General features: G+C 41.4%; 1 protein-coding gene across 5 annotated transcripts in view; it reads right to left on the bottom strand.

The window, feature by feature from the left end:
- Positions 1-17,442, bottom strand: part of LOC308590518 (phospholipase A2 inhibitor and Ly6/PLAUR domain-containing protein-like) — a 151,743-nt gene that overhangs the window by 68,799 nt on the left and 65,502 nt on the right. Inside the window, exons 1-5 of one of the 5 annotated variants that reach the window (XR_014009782.1) lie at positions 14,225-14,399; positions 12,834-12,956; positions 11,572-11,721; positions 6,613-6,759; positions 5,079-5,486 (exon numbers count right to left, since the gene is read on the bottom strand). The exons of 1 other annotated variant lie outside the window; for it this stretch is intronic. Coding sequence is in view for 1 of the 4 variants with exons in the window: in XM_081200637.1 (XP_081056763.1) it covers positions 5,317-5,486; positions 6,613-6,759 (317 nt within the window). In the remaining 3 variants the exon portion in view is untranslated. Of the gene's footprint in view, positions 1-5,078; positions 5,487-6,612; positions 6,760-11,571; positions 11,722-12,833; positions 12,957-14,224; positions 14,400-17,442 lie in introns of those variants that run through there. 3 more of the 5 variants (XR_014009781.1, XM_081200637.1, XR_014009780.1) reach the window with 3 other exon arrangements.

Below are 17,442 nucleotides of genomic sequence, written 5' to 3' on the forward strand. Positions count from 1 at the left end.
TTTTTTTGCTGTTCATGGAGGGAAATGGGTTGCAGGACACAGAGAAAATAGTGCTGTATTATTGTCTATCAATGTGGTTATTATGATAAACATAAATGATTGTGGCAAATAAAAAGTTGCTTCTAAAATGTGTATCCTTCAAATCAATAGTTTGGAATGGGGAAGTATGGTATTTCCTGATATAAAGCATCAAAGTTTTGTTTTTAATGTAAAACTGCAGGCAAGCAGAGATTTGGCAGTTTTTGATTAACCTCAATACAAGATGAAACATCTCTCAAATAAGTGAAATGATAAAAGAGTTAGAACAGGTGGTGAAAGAGACTTGCTGGGCCTAACAATGTTTGTATGTCCAGGTACCTTAGCCTTTTTAAAGCACAACATACAAAAAGTCATATTCAAAAGGCAGTGGGCTTTTACGCCAATCCTATGGTCCTCCAGCTCTGACCATTTTGCTTTGTAAATGTTCTCATATACTCCTTACAGTTCAAGAGTCCATTCACCTTGGAGGCAAATTTATTTTAAAGCTGATTTAAATGCATACGCCTCAGCAGTCCTGATTTGGCTGGAATGGCTACGGAATTCCTTAAGCTGTCCTGGGTTGTGCCTTGATTCCAGGGTGTCCAGATTTCTCCCTGCCAGCAGAGAAGGGCCACAGAAGTAGCTCCTGGGCTGGCAGCAGCATTGGGAAAGAGACAGGAGGGCTGCTTCCCAAAGCCTAGTTAGTGCTTAATGGCTTTGTGGGAAAGGCCATTTGACTCCAGGATCCTGTCAGAGTCCTCACACCTCCTGCCAGAAGCACCTCCTTTCACTAATTCTTTCAGACCAGAAGGAAGGGGCTTACCCAACCATTGCACTGCTCCCACACTGTATTGTTTAGCCTGAGCAGTAGTCGAAACCAACTCTTCAAGGAAGAAGCATATACTCAAGAAGACCCTCATAATGCCTGAGTGATTAGAAGCCAATGAGGAATGAACCAACAGGTGACCGCTGGAAGAAGAAGTTGACTTGGAGGAATTCATGGGCCAAGGAAGGGTGACCAAAGATTCCAATTGGGAAGGACTGGTCCAGTGAGGAGCAGGAAATTATGAAAATAGGGAGTGCATCCTATATTTTTATATTGTAACACAAATCTCTTTTTTCATATTAGATGCAATCTTTTTAAGGAACTCTGTGGGAGTCAGCCAGGTGCCTCTTCCAGTTCAACCACATTTACACTCTCAGTAAGCAGGTACTTTTAATAAATGTGTTCCTCCCTCAGGCTTTATGGTAAAGCTGAGCTGGAAACAAACTAATCCTAACGAGGCACAAAGTAATAAACAATTAGCATGTCACACACATGCTCTTCCCAGAAATCAGGTGAACCTGGAACCTGCTTGTATCCATGGGGTCCTTCAAGTTTACACTGTCAGTTTTGTAACTTATCAGTACGGTATTTTGTTTTTAATATAGTTATGATAGCTATTTTCCCTCCAGTATGAGAACTAGTAAGCCTCTGAATATCTGTTGTTGCAGATCACAGCGGAAAATGTGATCTATAAAGGGATACACATGCATTGATGGTTACCACATCCTCTTTGTGGGTCACAAAGTAGTGTTGTCCATTATGGATACCATCCTTGCAAGCTTCCCAACCCCGACTGACACCCCGTCAGTTCTGGCAGCAAAAGACATTGTAGAAGAACTGTCAGCAATTCAGACTTTGCTAAAAGAGCGTTTGGACTGTGCTGAAGAGGCCTATAAGAAATTGTCTGATGTGCACTGACAACCTGGCACCGAGATTAATGTGGAAGATCAAGTGTGGCTGTCAAAACCTGATTTGCCACAAAAGGGCATGTGCAGGAAACTGAACCCAAAGAGTGGGCCCGTTTGAAGTTGTGGACCAGATCAACTCTCTGACTTTCTGGCTCCAATTGCCTGTGTCTATGAAGATTCACCCCATCTTGGACAGATCAGTCTTGTCACCCGTCGTGCATGCACACCCTTACCACGCACCTAGACATGGTAGAAGGAGAGGAAGAGTACGAAGTAGAACAAATTCTAGACTCCAGGATGCAAAGAAAGAAGTTGCAATACCTGATTGCGTGGGAGGGGTGTTGACCGGAAGAAAGATCATGGGAGTATGAAGAACATGTCCATTCACCATACTTGCAAAGGGCGTTGCATACATGCCACCCCAACTGACCAAAACTACTGGGATGGGTGGAGGAGGGCTCTGGAGTGGGGAGTGATGTCAGGGACTGGGCAGAGGAGGAATGGTGGAGACTGCCTCCCCAACCTGACCCTTCCAGCGAAGAAGACAGTTCAGAATTGCGACAGAGGTTTGAGGGAGATCACAATTCAGAGGAGGATGAGGGGAGAAGTTGGGAAATAATGGGAGAGTAGGAGGAGGCAGATCCAGAGCAGCTGGCTGACACGTTATCACTAGAAAGCATTTCAGACCCACCATCTCCCTGAAACCTGCGAGCAAAGAGCTCAAAGACAAATGGCTCTAAGAGGCAACCATAGAGGGGGTGGTGCTTTTGACGAATGAGGAAGTGGGTGAGAAGGGGAGTGGAGATTTACTCAGGACTACGCCATTTCTCCAAGAGGCTGCATTCCCAAGCATCTCCCTGTAAACATTGAATAAAAAGCAGATGGGAAGGAAATTTTCTTGTGTTATCCGTTCCTGCCAACCTGCCGTGGTTGTTTGTTCCTCTGCCACCTGACAGCTGTTAAAATATACTAGTTTAGACTTGTTTTTTTCTGTGTACATATTTTCCCAAATATTCCCAAATTCCTAACTGACCTTCTTCTACCATCCTTTATTCCTATTTGGTAACAGGGTGCTTACTACACTGTTGTTTTATTTGTCTTAAATAAATATGTAATTCTGTATTTTTTGATCGAAACCAGTGCATCAGATCTTTTTGAGTTTTCTGTGCTATATATTTTGGTGATTTAGCTCCTACTTTCTGGAATCACTCAGATGTCCTTTGTACCCACAGGTGTTCCCTGGACCTGAAGGGAAGAATTGTTAGCAAGAGTGTTGACATACTAATATTCTGGGAGTTTGGCCTTGTGTTTAAGAGCCAACAAGAGAACAAGCTCTTGAAATGATGGGTCCATTTCATAAGCTACAGGAATGCAAGAGTTGTGGATAACATCTTTTCTTGTAACCTGTTTTCAGTGATCTCACTCCTGAACGGCTTTCATCTGCATTTTAAACACGCACACACATTCCTCCCTTCCCAATCTTTCACTTTTGCCCTTCCTTCCTTCCTTCCTTCCTTCCTTCCTTCCTTCCTTCCTTCCTTCCTTCCTTCCTTTACTTTTCCTCATATTTACCCCTTTCTTTTCTCCTCCCTTTCCTGCTTTTATTGTGTTCTCTTTTTTATACACCCTAATATCATCATCATCATCATCATCATCATCATCATCATGACCATCATTATTGCTATTGATATTATTTAAATATACCTCTTTCTATTCATTTCCTTTGAATCGGCGTGTCTTTAGTATTTGCTTATACTAACAGAATTTCGAAGGGATGGAGAAAGGAGAAGAGAAGATTCCCTGGAAAAGACCCTGATCTTGGGAATGATTGAAGGCACAAGGAGAATGGGATGACAGAGGACGAGATGGTTGGACAGTGTTCTCGAAGCTACTAACATGAGTTAGTAGACCAAACTGAGGGAGGCAGAGGAAGACAGAAGTGCCTTGCGTGCTCTGGTCCATGGGGTCATGAAGAGTTGGACACGACTAAACAACAGAATATGCATGTAATCACATCTAACAAAATGTGGCATTTCCCCTCTTGTTTATTTTCAATGTTTCATTATTTAGGAAACCACTAAAGCAGAGTTGGGGTGTGTGTGGAGATGACAAGGCATTGGTACAGTATGTATCAAAAACACATGGTGATAAGTATTGGTCTGTGCTTTAAAAATAAAATAAAACAAAAGACTTAATGTGCTGTCAAGTGGTGGTGGGGGGATCTCAAGCTGGTGCCAGTATCCAGGTAGAGAGGCGGCAAAGTGGGCATCTCCCAGGGTGAGAGGCAGGGTGAGAAAAGAAATGTTCCAAGGTGAAAATGGGGAGGGCCTGTCATTGGGAGCCAGGGAGGGTGCTTGTGACTTGTCAATGCTGTGACTTTTTGCAAAGCATTTTGAGGTTGAATCTCAGGGGGTGTCCAGAGCACTGTCTAGCCCTGTTGTGTTGGATGAGTATCAGTTGGTAAGATTCAAGGACATTGCCCCTTGCCCCTCTTGTCTGAGGAAAAGGAGCAGGGAGGGGACAGCTGACTGGGTCAGGGAGGTGATTAATGCCTCCTTGCAATACAGGGGGGTCCCTGCCTACTTGAAGGAAGCAGTAGTGTGTCATCATCACAGATGGGTTACGTGGATGCCCGTCCCCAGGTTATTTCATAGTGTCCCTTGGAGGTGGGCCTTCTTAGATGGGACTTATGGGGTGGAGTGTCATATGACATCATCAATCAAACTCTATGGCAGTGGGGCATAAGCAATTGACAGGAGGTAGTATCCTTATACTACTAATGCCTTGGCTTGTAGATTAGTGTCAGAAGAGATGAGCTGACTGAGTCCAGGAATGATACACCATTGACTGGAAAACTGAACCTGAATCCTGATACTGAAGCTCCGCCATGATTGCCCCAAGGGTCCTGTAACTTTCAGCCTACATTCTTCTGCATTCTGAAGTATTCATCTGAAAGAAGACTTGGTGTTTTAAATCAACTGGTAATGGAAGAAAAACTAAAACTTAATTATAAAAAGACAGGATGATTATAATGGCAATAGTACAGGATCAGTGCTATTTTTTTCTAGATTTACAGGTGCAAGAGCTCACCATGGAATTCTTCCTTGTTCTCTTAAAATGGTAATGGCACCCACCTGAGAGGTGCCGGAGTTGAAAAGATGCCCTGAGTTAAATTGTAGAATGTATTTTAATTATAATTATAATTGTGTAATGTATTTTATTATGTTTTTATCCTGTTTTATGTATTTTATCTTTTGTAATATCTTCGGCTAAACCAATAAATATTAATCACATTTGAATCTGAAAGAAACATCCAAGAACCAGCATTTTATTTCCCATAACCATTTATTTTGTATTGTAATAATCATAATGAAAACTTAACTGCTTTTTAATGATACACTACAGGGCTCTTTGAAGTTAGAACCCCCAAATTCCGACCCCTTTTTCTCTACCACTTGCTTCCCTTTATCTCCACCAAAAGCAAAAAAGAAAGAACTAGACTTCCTGAGTCCTGAATTTCACCACTAGGCCTCCAATTCCCCCTCATTGCCTACACTGTGCAAATTACCCTTCATGTTCAGGCTGGTGTGATATTCGTGAAGCATTATAACATCTTTCTCGCTGAACTAAAAGGATATATTTCCCTACTCCAACTCTCTTTCCTTTTTTTCGGATGCGACAAAAATCTGTTGTTCCACAGCCTTGGAAAGAAAAATCGTTGTGGATGAAATAAGCTGGAAAAAAGGAAAGAAATGCTGACATTAGTCCTTCATCCCGGGACTAAAAGATGGTACCTGTGATGGTGAATGAGAATTTAATAAGTTAATTTTAAAATATGTATATTTCAGAAATCTGAACAATATTATAAATTCATCCAAACATGAATATACAAGAATACTACTACTACTAATTTATTATTTATACCCCACCCATCTTGCTGGGTTTCATAATTTTCACCATTAGTAGTTTGGGTAAGAAAATAACTCTTATGTAAGAGATTTGGCAATCCCCCCCCCTCAAAACATCATTATTCCTCAAAACTATGTTGATATGGAGCTATGCATCTAAGACTGGATCTAGACACATCAAAAAAGTGATTCAGTTTAATACATTGTAAACTTCATACATGGAAGTCCCATTTGTGAAAGACGGGACACCACAACATCAATTCCATAATGTTATAACGCATATAAAGCGCTTTATATTTTTGCGAATGTAGCTAACTCATGACATCGGCAAAATGATGTATGCATTTGGAAAGGAACATAGCCTCCCTCTTTTCCTCCCCCTGTGTATCTCCTAAAACCATTCTGGGAGTTTCCACAATTGTGGAGCAGATTTTGGGAGGAAATAGAGCACATGTAGGCAGAAGAGCCCAGATATTCTTTTGCACAACTGTAAATCCTTGCACTGAAGGTCTGAGTTAGCCAGATACTGCTCATTGTCACAGAATTTAAGGAAATCTATTACATTCATTTTACATAATAAATATGTTTTTTGAGCAAGAGGGACATAGTTTGTCCTGGACTGCATCTCATTGGTGGAGAGATCCAGATGCAACTGGGGTGGAGCAATCAATGCACTTTTTACTTTTGTTTGGAAGGGTATTTTATATGCATATCTCACTTTTAATCCTCCTTCTGTACAAGCAAGTGGCATTATGAAAGATAAAAGACACAGTCCAGGCAGGCAAAATACTAAGGAAGGGTGCAGAGTGGGACCAGTAAGAGAGACCAGTGTTCCCTCTCACTTTTCCAGCAACATGAAAGGGAAAGGTGGGGAGAGAAGGAAAACAGAAGGGAGTCTCTATGACCCAGCCAAAGACTAGGTCTTTCCCCCCTGTTTGACTAACAGTGTTACCTCTAGTAAAAATTCCTTTAAAATCCACACACTTGGTCTCATTCTCAAGGCAGTTGACGGTCTTCTCACTTTTACACTTTTTGTTTCCTTTGGAGAAGCAGGCTGGACACCACAGACCATTTTCAGCCAGCATGTTCCGATCAGGAACTGCCAAGATCACAAATATATGGAGCATGTTAATGGTTTTGTCTATTTTTGTATCTGTGTGTGATAATTCACTTATTTTGCCAATTAAAAGACTGACCAGGACCAGCTCAAGGCTGATTTAGGAGGACACGGATAAGATATGTGGGTTGTAAGGTCAATATTTGAAACAATTGAATATTAACTTGAAGGGACCATAAACTGTTCATGAGCTGTTCATGAGCCTAGATATCCAATTATTCTGTTTGAAATAGATCATTCACAGGCTTAAAAAGCATAGGGAGTGTTATAAAGGTTTCTTAAACTTTGTATTCTTGGCCCAGGTCTTTTTTGGGGGGACTTACCCACTGAGTTAATTAACCTAGGCCAAGGTCTTAACTTTGGCTTGTTAGACACCTCTTGATTCTAGCAAATTATCTTGATGTATGTCAGAAGCAATCTACTTGTGAGGTGACCATCTGCAGAAGTGGGTCATTAAAATAACAGATTAGCACAGCAACACATCAAAGGAATGGAGGCTGCTCCCTGTGTAATAGGGTTAAGTTTTATTAGAATATGAGGGATGTGACCGTTCTCAGGAAAAGAGAAGCTTCCAAGACAAGAATGCTGCTGTGCCTGTGAGAGGGACAGATCTCCTTTTTGTGGACACCTTCATTCTAGGATTCAGGTTGTATCTATTTATCAATAAAGAATAAATCATAAAGGAACCAAAATGTCAGGTGTGTATTTTGGTCCCACAAGAAACACAGACCCTGGGTTTAAGCACGCCTGGTACCCCTAGAATCGCAAATCACTTGGATATAGGGGTGATGTGTAACAACATCTTAACATCCAGTAAAAATATGGCTGGGACAAGGGGCACTGGCACTGTGCAGGATCAGATCCTTCCACCTATCAGAAGGAGGATCTGATCCTGTAGGTTGCTGCTACAAGGGGCAGGAAGAAGGAGAGGCCTTTTTGGACAGACAACCCATCCCTTTTCAGCTGCCCAGTAGGTCCATCTTTTTCACAATTTCTCCTTATGCCTGCCTCTCTGTCCTGCCTGCCTCTACACCCCTTGTGTAGAGGCCCTAATAGTCCTGGAGCTGCTCAACTGAACCTGTATCCATGTGGGGCTGTCTCACCCCATTTGAATGAGGCTCAGGTTCTCTGCTAATATCCTAAGGATCCAGGCCTTCACCAAATCCAGTGCACAGCCCTAACATGCTAAGGACTCCAGAATACCTGGAAGTAAAAAACAAAAAACAAGCAGCATTGATGTTTATTGACACTGAAAAGGCATTTGATAATATCTCTTGGTCATTTGTGCATAAGGTTCTAGAGGAGATGGAATTTGGTTTAGAAGAGGAATAGATGCAATTTATTCAGAGCAACAAGCAAGATAAATTGTTAATAATGTTATTACAGAAAAAATGTAAAATCATGAAAGGGACAATACAAGGATGTCCTTATCACCATTATTGTTTATTTTAATATGAGAAGTCCTGGTGAGAAACATAAGAGCAGAAAAAACTATTAGAGGAATAGTAGTAGGAAATAAAGCAGATAAATTGAAAGCATTTGCAGACAACCTTGTTATAATGGTTGATGACCCCCAAAATTCACTATTGAAAGTATTAGAAAAAATACAGAAATTTGGACAGCTATTAGGTTTTTAATTGCATAAGAATAAGACTAAACTCTTAGTGAAGAATGTTTCAGAGCAAGATAAAAAGCAGATACAGTGGTGCCTTGCAAGATTAAATAAATTCATTCCGCAAGTTTTTTCTTCTTGCGAGTTTTTCGTCTTGCGATGCACGGTTTCCCATAGGAATGCATTGAAAATCAATTAATGCGTTCCTATGGAAACCGTCTTCAGACCAGGTCCGGGGACAGTCTGTCCCCCGACCTCTTCTGAAGGCTGGGGGGGGGGGACAAGGGCTTTTCTTCCCACCCCCAGCATTTTAAAAAACCCCGGGACAGCGGAGGACTTCTCCGCTGTCCGGGGCGATCTTAAAATGCTGGCGGGCGGCATTTTAAAATCGCCCGGGACAGCGGAGGACTTCTCCGCTGTCCGGGGTGATGTAAAAGCCCCTGGGAAGGCAGGCAGGGGGGACAAAGACTTTTGCCCCCCGCCCGCCTTCAGAAGAGGTCCTGGACCTCTTCTGAAGGCGGGCGGGGGGGGGAAGTCTTTGTTCCCCACCGCCTGCCTTCCAAAGCCGTCCCGGACAGCGGAGAAACGTGCTGCCTTTCTCCGCTCTCCCGGGAAGGCAGGCAGGGGGGAGCAAAGACTTTCGCCCCCCGCCCGCCTTCAGAAGAGGTCCTGGAGCTCTTCTGAAGGCGGGCGGGGGGTGAAAGTCTTTGCCCCCCCGCCTGCCTTCAAAAGCCGTCCGGGACAGCGGAGAAACGCGCTGCCTTTCTCCGCTCTCCCGGGAAGGCAGGCAGGGGGGAGCAAAGACTTTCGCCCCCCGTCCGCCTTCAGAAGAGGTCCAGGACCTCTTCTGAAGGCGGGCGGGGGGCGAAAGTCTTTGCTATCCCCCGCCTGCCTTCAAAAGCCATCCGCGATAGCGGGAAGCGCTTCCCTGCTATCCCGGACTGCTTTTAAAATGCTGGCGGTGGGGAGCAAAGCCTTTCGGCCCCCGCCGGCCTTCCTGGACCTCTTCTGAAGGCCGGAGGGGGGGAAAAAGGCTTTGCTCCCCACCACCAGCATTTAAAAGAGGTCCCCGGAGATTTCCCTATGGGCTTTCTTCTTGCGAAGCAAGCCCATAGGGAAATTCGTCTTGCGAAGCGCCTCCAAAACAGAAAACCCTTTCGTCCTGTGGGTTTTCCGTCTTGCGAGGCATTCGTCTTGCGGGGTACCACTGTACAGCAGAAGACAGAGATAGGTATATTTTAAAAAGTTAAATATTTGGGAATATGGTTGACAGCTAAGGATATTAATATATTTAAAGACAACTATGAAAATTATGGAAAGGAAAAAAGGAAATTAGAAATCTGGGGAAGGATGAATTTGTCTATATTAGGCAGAATGCCATGATCAAGATGAGTGTTTTGCCCAAAGTGTTGTTTTTATTCCAATCAATCCCAGTGATAAGCAATGCGAGCTGCTTCAAAGAGTAGCAAAGAGATATTTCAAGATATATCTGGAGAGGGAAGAAACGAAGAATAAAACATAAATTATTAATAGATGTTAAAGACAGAGGAGGCTTCTCTCTACCAGATTTAAGACTATATTATGAAGCATCCTGCATTTGCTGGATCTGGGAGTGGATAATTCTAAAACAAGCTGATCTGCTGGATCTGGAAGGTTATGGTAATAGATTTCATTGGCAAGTGTATTTATGGTATCATAAGGCCAAAGTACATGGAAGATTTCATTATCATATAATAAGAAATGTGATATTTAAAGTTTGGGAGAAATATAAAGATTTACTAGAACAAAAAACACCATGGTGGCTTTCCCCGTGACAAGCAGTATCTTTTTAAAAAGGTAAATATGAGGACAGGTTGGCTGACATATAGAGAGCAGGTAACAGAAACAGATAATCAATTAAAATTAAAGGATTATGAAGAAATCAGTAGAAAAGTAACCGACTGGCTACAATATTTTCAGTTAAATGAAACCTTTAAAAATGATGAAAAGAAAGGATTAGTTATGAAGTGTCAAAGTTTCAGAGAGCAATTGTAGAAAACAATACAAAATTGCTGTCAAAAATGTATAATTTGCTTCTGGAGTGGGATACTAAGAAAGAACAAGTCAAATGTGTGATGATCAAATGGGCAAAAGACGTGGGACATAATATACAAATGTCAGACTGGGAAAGGCTTTGGAAAACAAATATGAAATTTACAGCATGTACCCAACCGAAAGAAAATTATAATAAAATTATGTACCGGTGGTATTTAACCCTGGTTAAACTAGCAAAAACATAGAGAACAAGATCCAACAACAGAGGGTACGTTTTATCATATGTGGTGGAAATGTAAGGTCATTAATAACTTCTGGCAAATGATCTACAGTCATACCTCAGGTTACAGACGCTTCAGGTTGCTTTTTTGGGTTACGGATCTCCTGTATCCCAGAAGTACCAGAACGGGTAACTTCCGGGTTTCGGTGGTCGCGCATGTGCAGAATCGCTAGATTGCACTTTGCACATGTGCAGAAGTGCCAAATCGCAACCCACACATGCGCAGACGCGCCGCTGCGGGTTGCGAACGTGCCTCCCGCATGGATCACGTTCGCAACCCGAGTGTCCACTGTATAATGAAATGAAAAAAATATTTAGAGTAACTTTTGTAAAACAAAAAAACAGCAGCCTTTTAAATAGGTATTATAGGAGCAGAGGTTCCAAAAGACCAGAAGAAATTGTTGACGTATGTTACAACGCCCACCCGGACATTGCTAGTCCAAAGATGGAAAGAGGAAGCAATCCCTACCAAAGAAGACGGGCAGACCAAGTTAATGGACTATGCTGAAATGGTGAAATTAATTGGAAAGCTCAGAAACCAAGATGATGAGAAATTTTTAAAAGAATGGGAAATGTTTATTATATATTTACAAAAGTACTGTAAACATCTTAATACACTGGCAGGTTTTTAAAAACACTTGTAATTTTAGAGACGGTACAGGAAACTTGAGGTTAAAATACAAATTTGGAGTAGAAAGGATATGCAGTTAAAAAAGATTTTCTTTTCTTTTCTCTTTTTCTTCTTTAATTTTTTGATGTAGTGTTTGTTCTCTTTTGTTTATATGTGATGCTTGTTACACTTGCAGAAAACCCAATAAAAACATTATTTCCTTTAAGAAAAGGATTCTAAAATGATGCAGAAACTTACGGCTGAGAGTTTCACTGTTACACAGATCAGTGTTGCAGCAGTGCCTCTTCATCTGAAAGAATTTGCCATCTGCTGCAGTGAAGCTGTAATCACCTGAGAAGCAATAGTGGGATGACGAGCACTTATTCGAAAGTTGCACTCGGGGATCCACTATGAAAAAGAATTTGAATGAAATATTTAGTTTGGGGGACGGGGGCGGGATGCAGATTTATAGCGTCTTAGGCACATTCATTGTAATGGTTCCAGGTTTCTACGTTGCCTGAATCAAGACCATTTCAAACTGACAATATGGAAAATTATTATTAAATTTGGCAATGGAATGTATGCAGAACTTCATTTCAGGTCAAATTTGTAGCACGAAGACTCATGCCGTCCTCTATGAATCTGATAATGCATGTGACATACACTGCACTCTCTCTACTAGTTGATTGTAACAGTTTGCAGGTTGGGAAAAATGCTTCCCTGAACTCTTGTTCCCAACGCAAGACACTTGGCAAGACATTGCATTGCACCAACTTTACTGCCCCCTTGCCTCTCTCCCTCCAAGAATGTAGCAGTGATGTTGGAGGTTCATCAGGGTGGAGGGGCGCACTTTGAATCAAGCTGGGTAACTGAATCCATTTTTTAGAGGCGAACTACATGAATACTTTCTTTATATTGGTTCCTTTCTCATTGTTTCATCACTGAGAATTACTTCAAAATAACTTGAGTGGGGGGAGGCCATGGAGTCATGAAAGTTTGAAGTATCTTCAACTCCAATCCCGATTACACAGCTTTTGAATAGTTTTTATAGATCTGTGAAAGGACTCTCAATTTTAAGGTCATTTATGGCAAAGCGGATGTTCAGCTTATATTCCAGGCTTATTGTCCTAGTTTGATAACCAAAACTAATCTGGAGTTCATTGGTTTGGCTCTATAGGGATTTCTGGTTGATGCAAATCAAGTTCTCTAAGCTTGGCGATCAGCCCCCAGATTCGGCCACTGGTTATGATCAGGTGATGTTAGATTCCCCATTTTCATATGCAAGCCATTCCTTACTTCAGATGTTGTTGAACTACATCTCCCATCTTCCCTGACTGGCGGCCAGGCTAGCGGAGGCTGATTGAAGTTCTAATCCATCTATAGCTGAAGTGTCACAGTTTCCTCACCTCACTTTTTCATAGGTGAGTTGCCCCAGCATAGACTTCTATATGCTAGTAGAACCCTTAAAGTTCACCTATCTGAACCTTTATCTAATCCAACAGCAAAAGACAAAGTCTTACTTATATTTGTTCGCAGAGCACTAGCAATACAGGAATCTTGGTTGGAGTCACAAGTTATTTCCCCATAGCCATGTGTTGTCAGTCCAGTCTTGTTATAGGCACTTCTGCACTTCCTAGCTAATGCTGAGGACAGGAGCAAAAGATTACTTCACAGATTATTATTACCATTACCATTATTATTATTTGGTGTCGTGGTTAGGTTAATGATACCCGGAGGAGGAGGTGATAGTGAATTAAAACCTTTAAATTAAAAGGGGTTCAATTTAATAAGCATTTTAGTAGAATAATATGAAATGATATGAGTAAAACACTCATTAATTAAAGCTCTTGAAGCCATTGACCAGAAAAAGTAGCATATTTCAGACATAAGTTGCTGGAACCGACAGTAAGACAGAGTCTTGCAGCTTTGCTGAGATCCTAATTGTGTGCTTCCCATAGTCAATGGGTTGGCTAATGTGAGGACAGGTTCCGGGACTAAGGGTGAACAAATCTATCAGTTTCGCTTACTCTCAATTTTAAATTTTTCAAATTTATTTATCTGCAGCCAAGCTCAAGGCTGTGTACATGGTTTTCCCCTCCCCATTTAATCCTCAGAAGATTCCTGTGAGGTAGGTTAAGCTGAGGGATAGTGCCTGGTCTAGGATTCCCCCAGTGAGCTTTGTGGCTCAGTAGGGATTCAAACCCTGGCCTCCTGGATCCTTGTCTAACACTCTCATCACAGCAGCAAACTGGCTCTCTTAAATTCAGCTCCCCAGATTTCCACAATCAACGAGTAGTAGTAGCAAAACTGGATCCTCAACAGTGGGTTTCTGTGATCTGTTCCAAGAGGATGGTTTTTTTCTTATTAAAATGTATTGAATTTCTTCCTGCTATGGCCATACTTTGTTTTCTCCCCTTTCCTTTCCTAAGCAACTTTTACTCTCCATTCCAATGGAATTACTATTCTGTCCTATTTTCTAAGTCCTATTTTTTCCCCCTCTCCCATTGAAGAAAAGATTGTTCACCTTCTTAGCACTTTCCCTGCATTTTGAAATCATATCCAACGTTTTCATTTGACTATCTCTTGCCTTTGCACATCCCCCATCTGTTTCCACACCTAACCATGTGTCTGTCTCGTGTGTGTGTGTATAAACACATACACACACACACACACACATAGAGAGAGAGAGAGAGAGAGAGAGAGGGAGGGAGGGAGGGAGATCCTTGATTGGTGTGTTTTGCTGGAACTCAATAGAAATAAACTCGTGACTTGACTCTCCCCTACTTCCTCTTGGTAAACCAGCAGTCCTTGCTCTCTATGGTGCTGATCTACACTCCCAACTCCCCTTCCCTCCCAAGCAGCAAGTTCTCTTCATTGTCCTCTAAAGGTAATTTAATATTCCCCATCTTACCTGGAGAAAGCAGGGCCAAGAGGAGGCATGCTCTCAGGAGTGCCTTCATCATTCTAGAAAGATTAGAAGACTCAGAGCAGAGAAGGATCATCAAATGAATTGATGCAGGTAGAGGCTTGCCTGGAGAGATTTATAGGCCATGGATTCATGTCGGAGGCAACACTTGGGAACAAATAGTTCAGTGAGGTCTGGAAATGGGGATTGTTCGTTCATGACAAAGATAAAGAGGGACATATTAAAATTCAAAGCTCACTGTTGGAATTGTCTAAATTATTTCTCTATAATCTCATTACTTGTTAATAGACAACTCTCAGATTTATTCCTAATAATAATAATAATAATAATAATAATAACAACAATAATATATTTACCCCAACCATTTGACTGGGTCACCCCTGCCGCTCTGGGTGGCTTCAAGTATATGCAGAAACATTCTTCTTCTTCTTCTTTGGTGATCACTTGAAGCCTTGTAAGATTGTCTTCTATAAACACGGTTTTAACAATGAGTCCGTAAGTGACTGTGGAGGCCAATTCTGGACCCACACGTCCTTCCAATGTGGGGACATTGGTTCCCGGGCAGGAGTTGATCACGGTGTGGATTTGCCAAGCATGCCTTCCTCTTAGCACGTTTCTCCATTGTGTCCTGAGTTTGAGTGTCTTCAAAGCCCATGACACCTTTGGTAAAGGCTGTTCTCCAACTGGAGTGCTAGCAGGCCAGTATTTTCTAGTTGTCTGTGTTTATACTACTTTTTTTTTTTTTAGATTTGCCTTGAAACCGTCTTTTAACATCTTTTGTTGACCACCAGCATTACACTTTCCATTTTTAAGTTTGGAATAGAGTAATTGCTTTGGAAGACGATAATTAGGCATCCCCACAACATGAGCAGTCCAACAAAGCTGATGTTGAAGAATCATTGCTTCAACACTGGTGATCTTTGCTCCATCCAGTACACTGATATTGTTTCGCCTGTCTTCCCAAGTGATGTGTAAGATTTTTCGGAGACACTGTTGATAGAATCTTTCAAGAACTTGGAGATAGCATTTGTAAGTGGTCCATGTTGCACAAGCATACAGTAAGGTTGGTAGTACAATGGCTTTGTAAACAAGCGTTTTGGTTTCCCTGCGAATGTCCTGGTCCTCAAACACTCTACACTTCAATCAGGAGAAAGCTGCACTTGCAGAGCTCAGGCAATGCTGGATTTTGGCATGAATGTTGACCCTTATGGAAAGATAACTGCCCAGGTAGGAGAAGTTGTATTCTAAAGGTTGGGAGGTCATTCCACAGTGTGGGCACCACTACCAAAAGGTTTCTCTGCCTGGTTCCCTCTAAACTCACTTCTCAAATTGAGAGAACTGCCAGAAGGCCCTCAGAGCTATATCTCAGTGTCTGGGCCGAATAACGGTGATGGAGACTCTCCTTCAGAGAAAGCTTGGATATCAGATTCATATAGAATGAGCTGTGGGTCACATGGATGCAATGGAGGCGTTATCCATTAAAACTGATCCTCCTGTCTTGGCCATGATATGTTTTTCTACATCTTTGAGAGCTATGATGGGGTTAGATACCACCTCTATTGCATATTTAACATGTTTTCTTTAGTGTTATAACATGCCATACACTTCATAGTTTTTTTCCAGAGGTTTTCCCACTCATTCAGCATTATAGGGTGTCCAATATCTTGATCCCATCTAATCATAACTGCCTTAACTAGTCAAGGAGGAGTCGGTACACCTTTGATAATATTTTCATATTATTATTCACTCTTTCCTTCTCAAATTTAGAGGGTTCGATAGCAAATCAATTCTTCTCATCCTATTTAAATGTCTCGCAGAGTTGATGATATTCCAGCCAGCCCGAGAGCTGATAATCATAATTTAAATATTCATGCCAACCAAAACGGTTGTTATGCCCTTCTAAATCTAATAGCTCGTTATTTTTAAGATGACCCTAGTCTGTTATCCAAGAAAAGCAGACTGTTTCATAATATAATTTTAGGTCAGACATGCAAAAAAAACAAAAAAACACCCTTTCTTTAAGGTCAATAAAAAGTGTGTGCTTTATTATTGGTCTGTTTCCAGACCAAATGAATTTAGATATTTCCCTCTGCCAGTTTTCAATGCAGCTTGTTTTCCATATAACTGGAATGGCTTGAAACAAACAAACAAAAAGAATCTTTGGTAAAATATTTAATTTAACAGCCGAAATATGTCCCACAAAATATAATTTTAATTTACTCCAAATTTCCATATTCCTTTTAACTTTAGACCATGCCTTGATGTAATCATCTTCATAAAGATTAATATTTTTTGTGTTAACCATATTCCCAACAATTTTATTTTTTGGCAGACTTTTCTAATTGGGAGAGATTTTTTGCCATTAATTTTGTATTGGATTTGTTCAGTTTAAACACCAATACCTTCCCAAAGCCCCAAAGCTGTTAATTATTTTCAAGGTTTTAATAACACTCTCTCTGGGATTTTCGGTTGTGATGATAAGGTCATCTGCAAATGCCCGATATATATATATATATACCGTATTTTTCGCTCTATAACACGCACCCGACCATAACACGCATGTAGTTTTTAGAGGAGGAAAATCCTTAGGTATGCTACCTGTAGGCATTCCCTCCATAACACGCACAGACATTTCCCCTTACTTTCTTGGAGGAAAAAAGTGAGTGTTATGGTGCAAAAAATACGGTATATATATATATATATATATATATATATATATATATATATATTTGCTTTCGTAGATTTTCACGGGTACAGGAATGCAGGTTTTGGTGTCTTCGGGTGTCTTCCCGTGTAAGAGTTGGGGTGTCTAGGCGACGTTTCGACGAGGTCTCACTCGTCATCTTCAGGCTGGTGCTTTCGGCTTCTTGTTACTGGAACAGAGCAGGATCTCAGTGTTTGAGTTCTTATAAATACTGTTGAGGGGGTGTGGTGTATAGCCTCCAACGTTCTGGGCAGAGAGGAAGTTTCCAGGTTAGTGTGCCTTTTCTTCTTTTGTTCATTAATTACTTGAGGGATATCTTGAGTGATTTCTTGAGTGATATTCTGAGTACCACTTAGGAGGGTCATTAGGTGTGGATTAGTTGCTAAAGCTTTCGTGTCTTGACCTCTTGAGCTTGTGAAGAGTTTTTTCTGAGAAGATGGCTGTACTGCACTTAGTTGTGCTCTGGCTTGGCTTCGTGTATAGGGGCGAGCTGTGGTTT

Source organism: Podarcis bocagei (genome assembly GCF_964188305.1).
Source record: "Podarcis bocagei genome assembly, chromosome: 7".
NCBI classification, from domain to species: domain Eukaryota; kingdom Metazoa; phylum Chordata; class Lepidosauria; order Squamata; family Lacertidae; genus Podarcis; species Podarcis bocagei.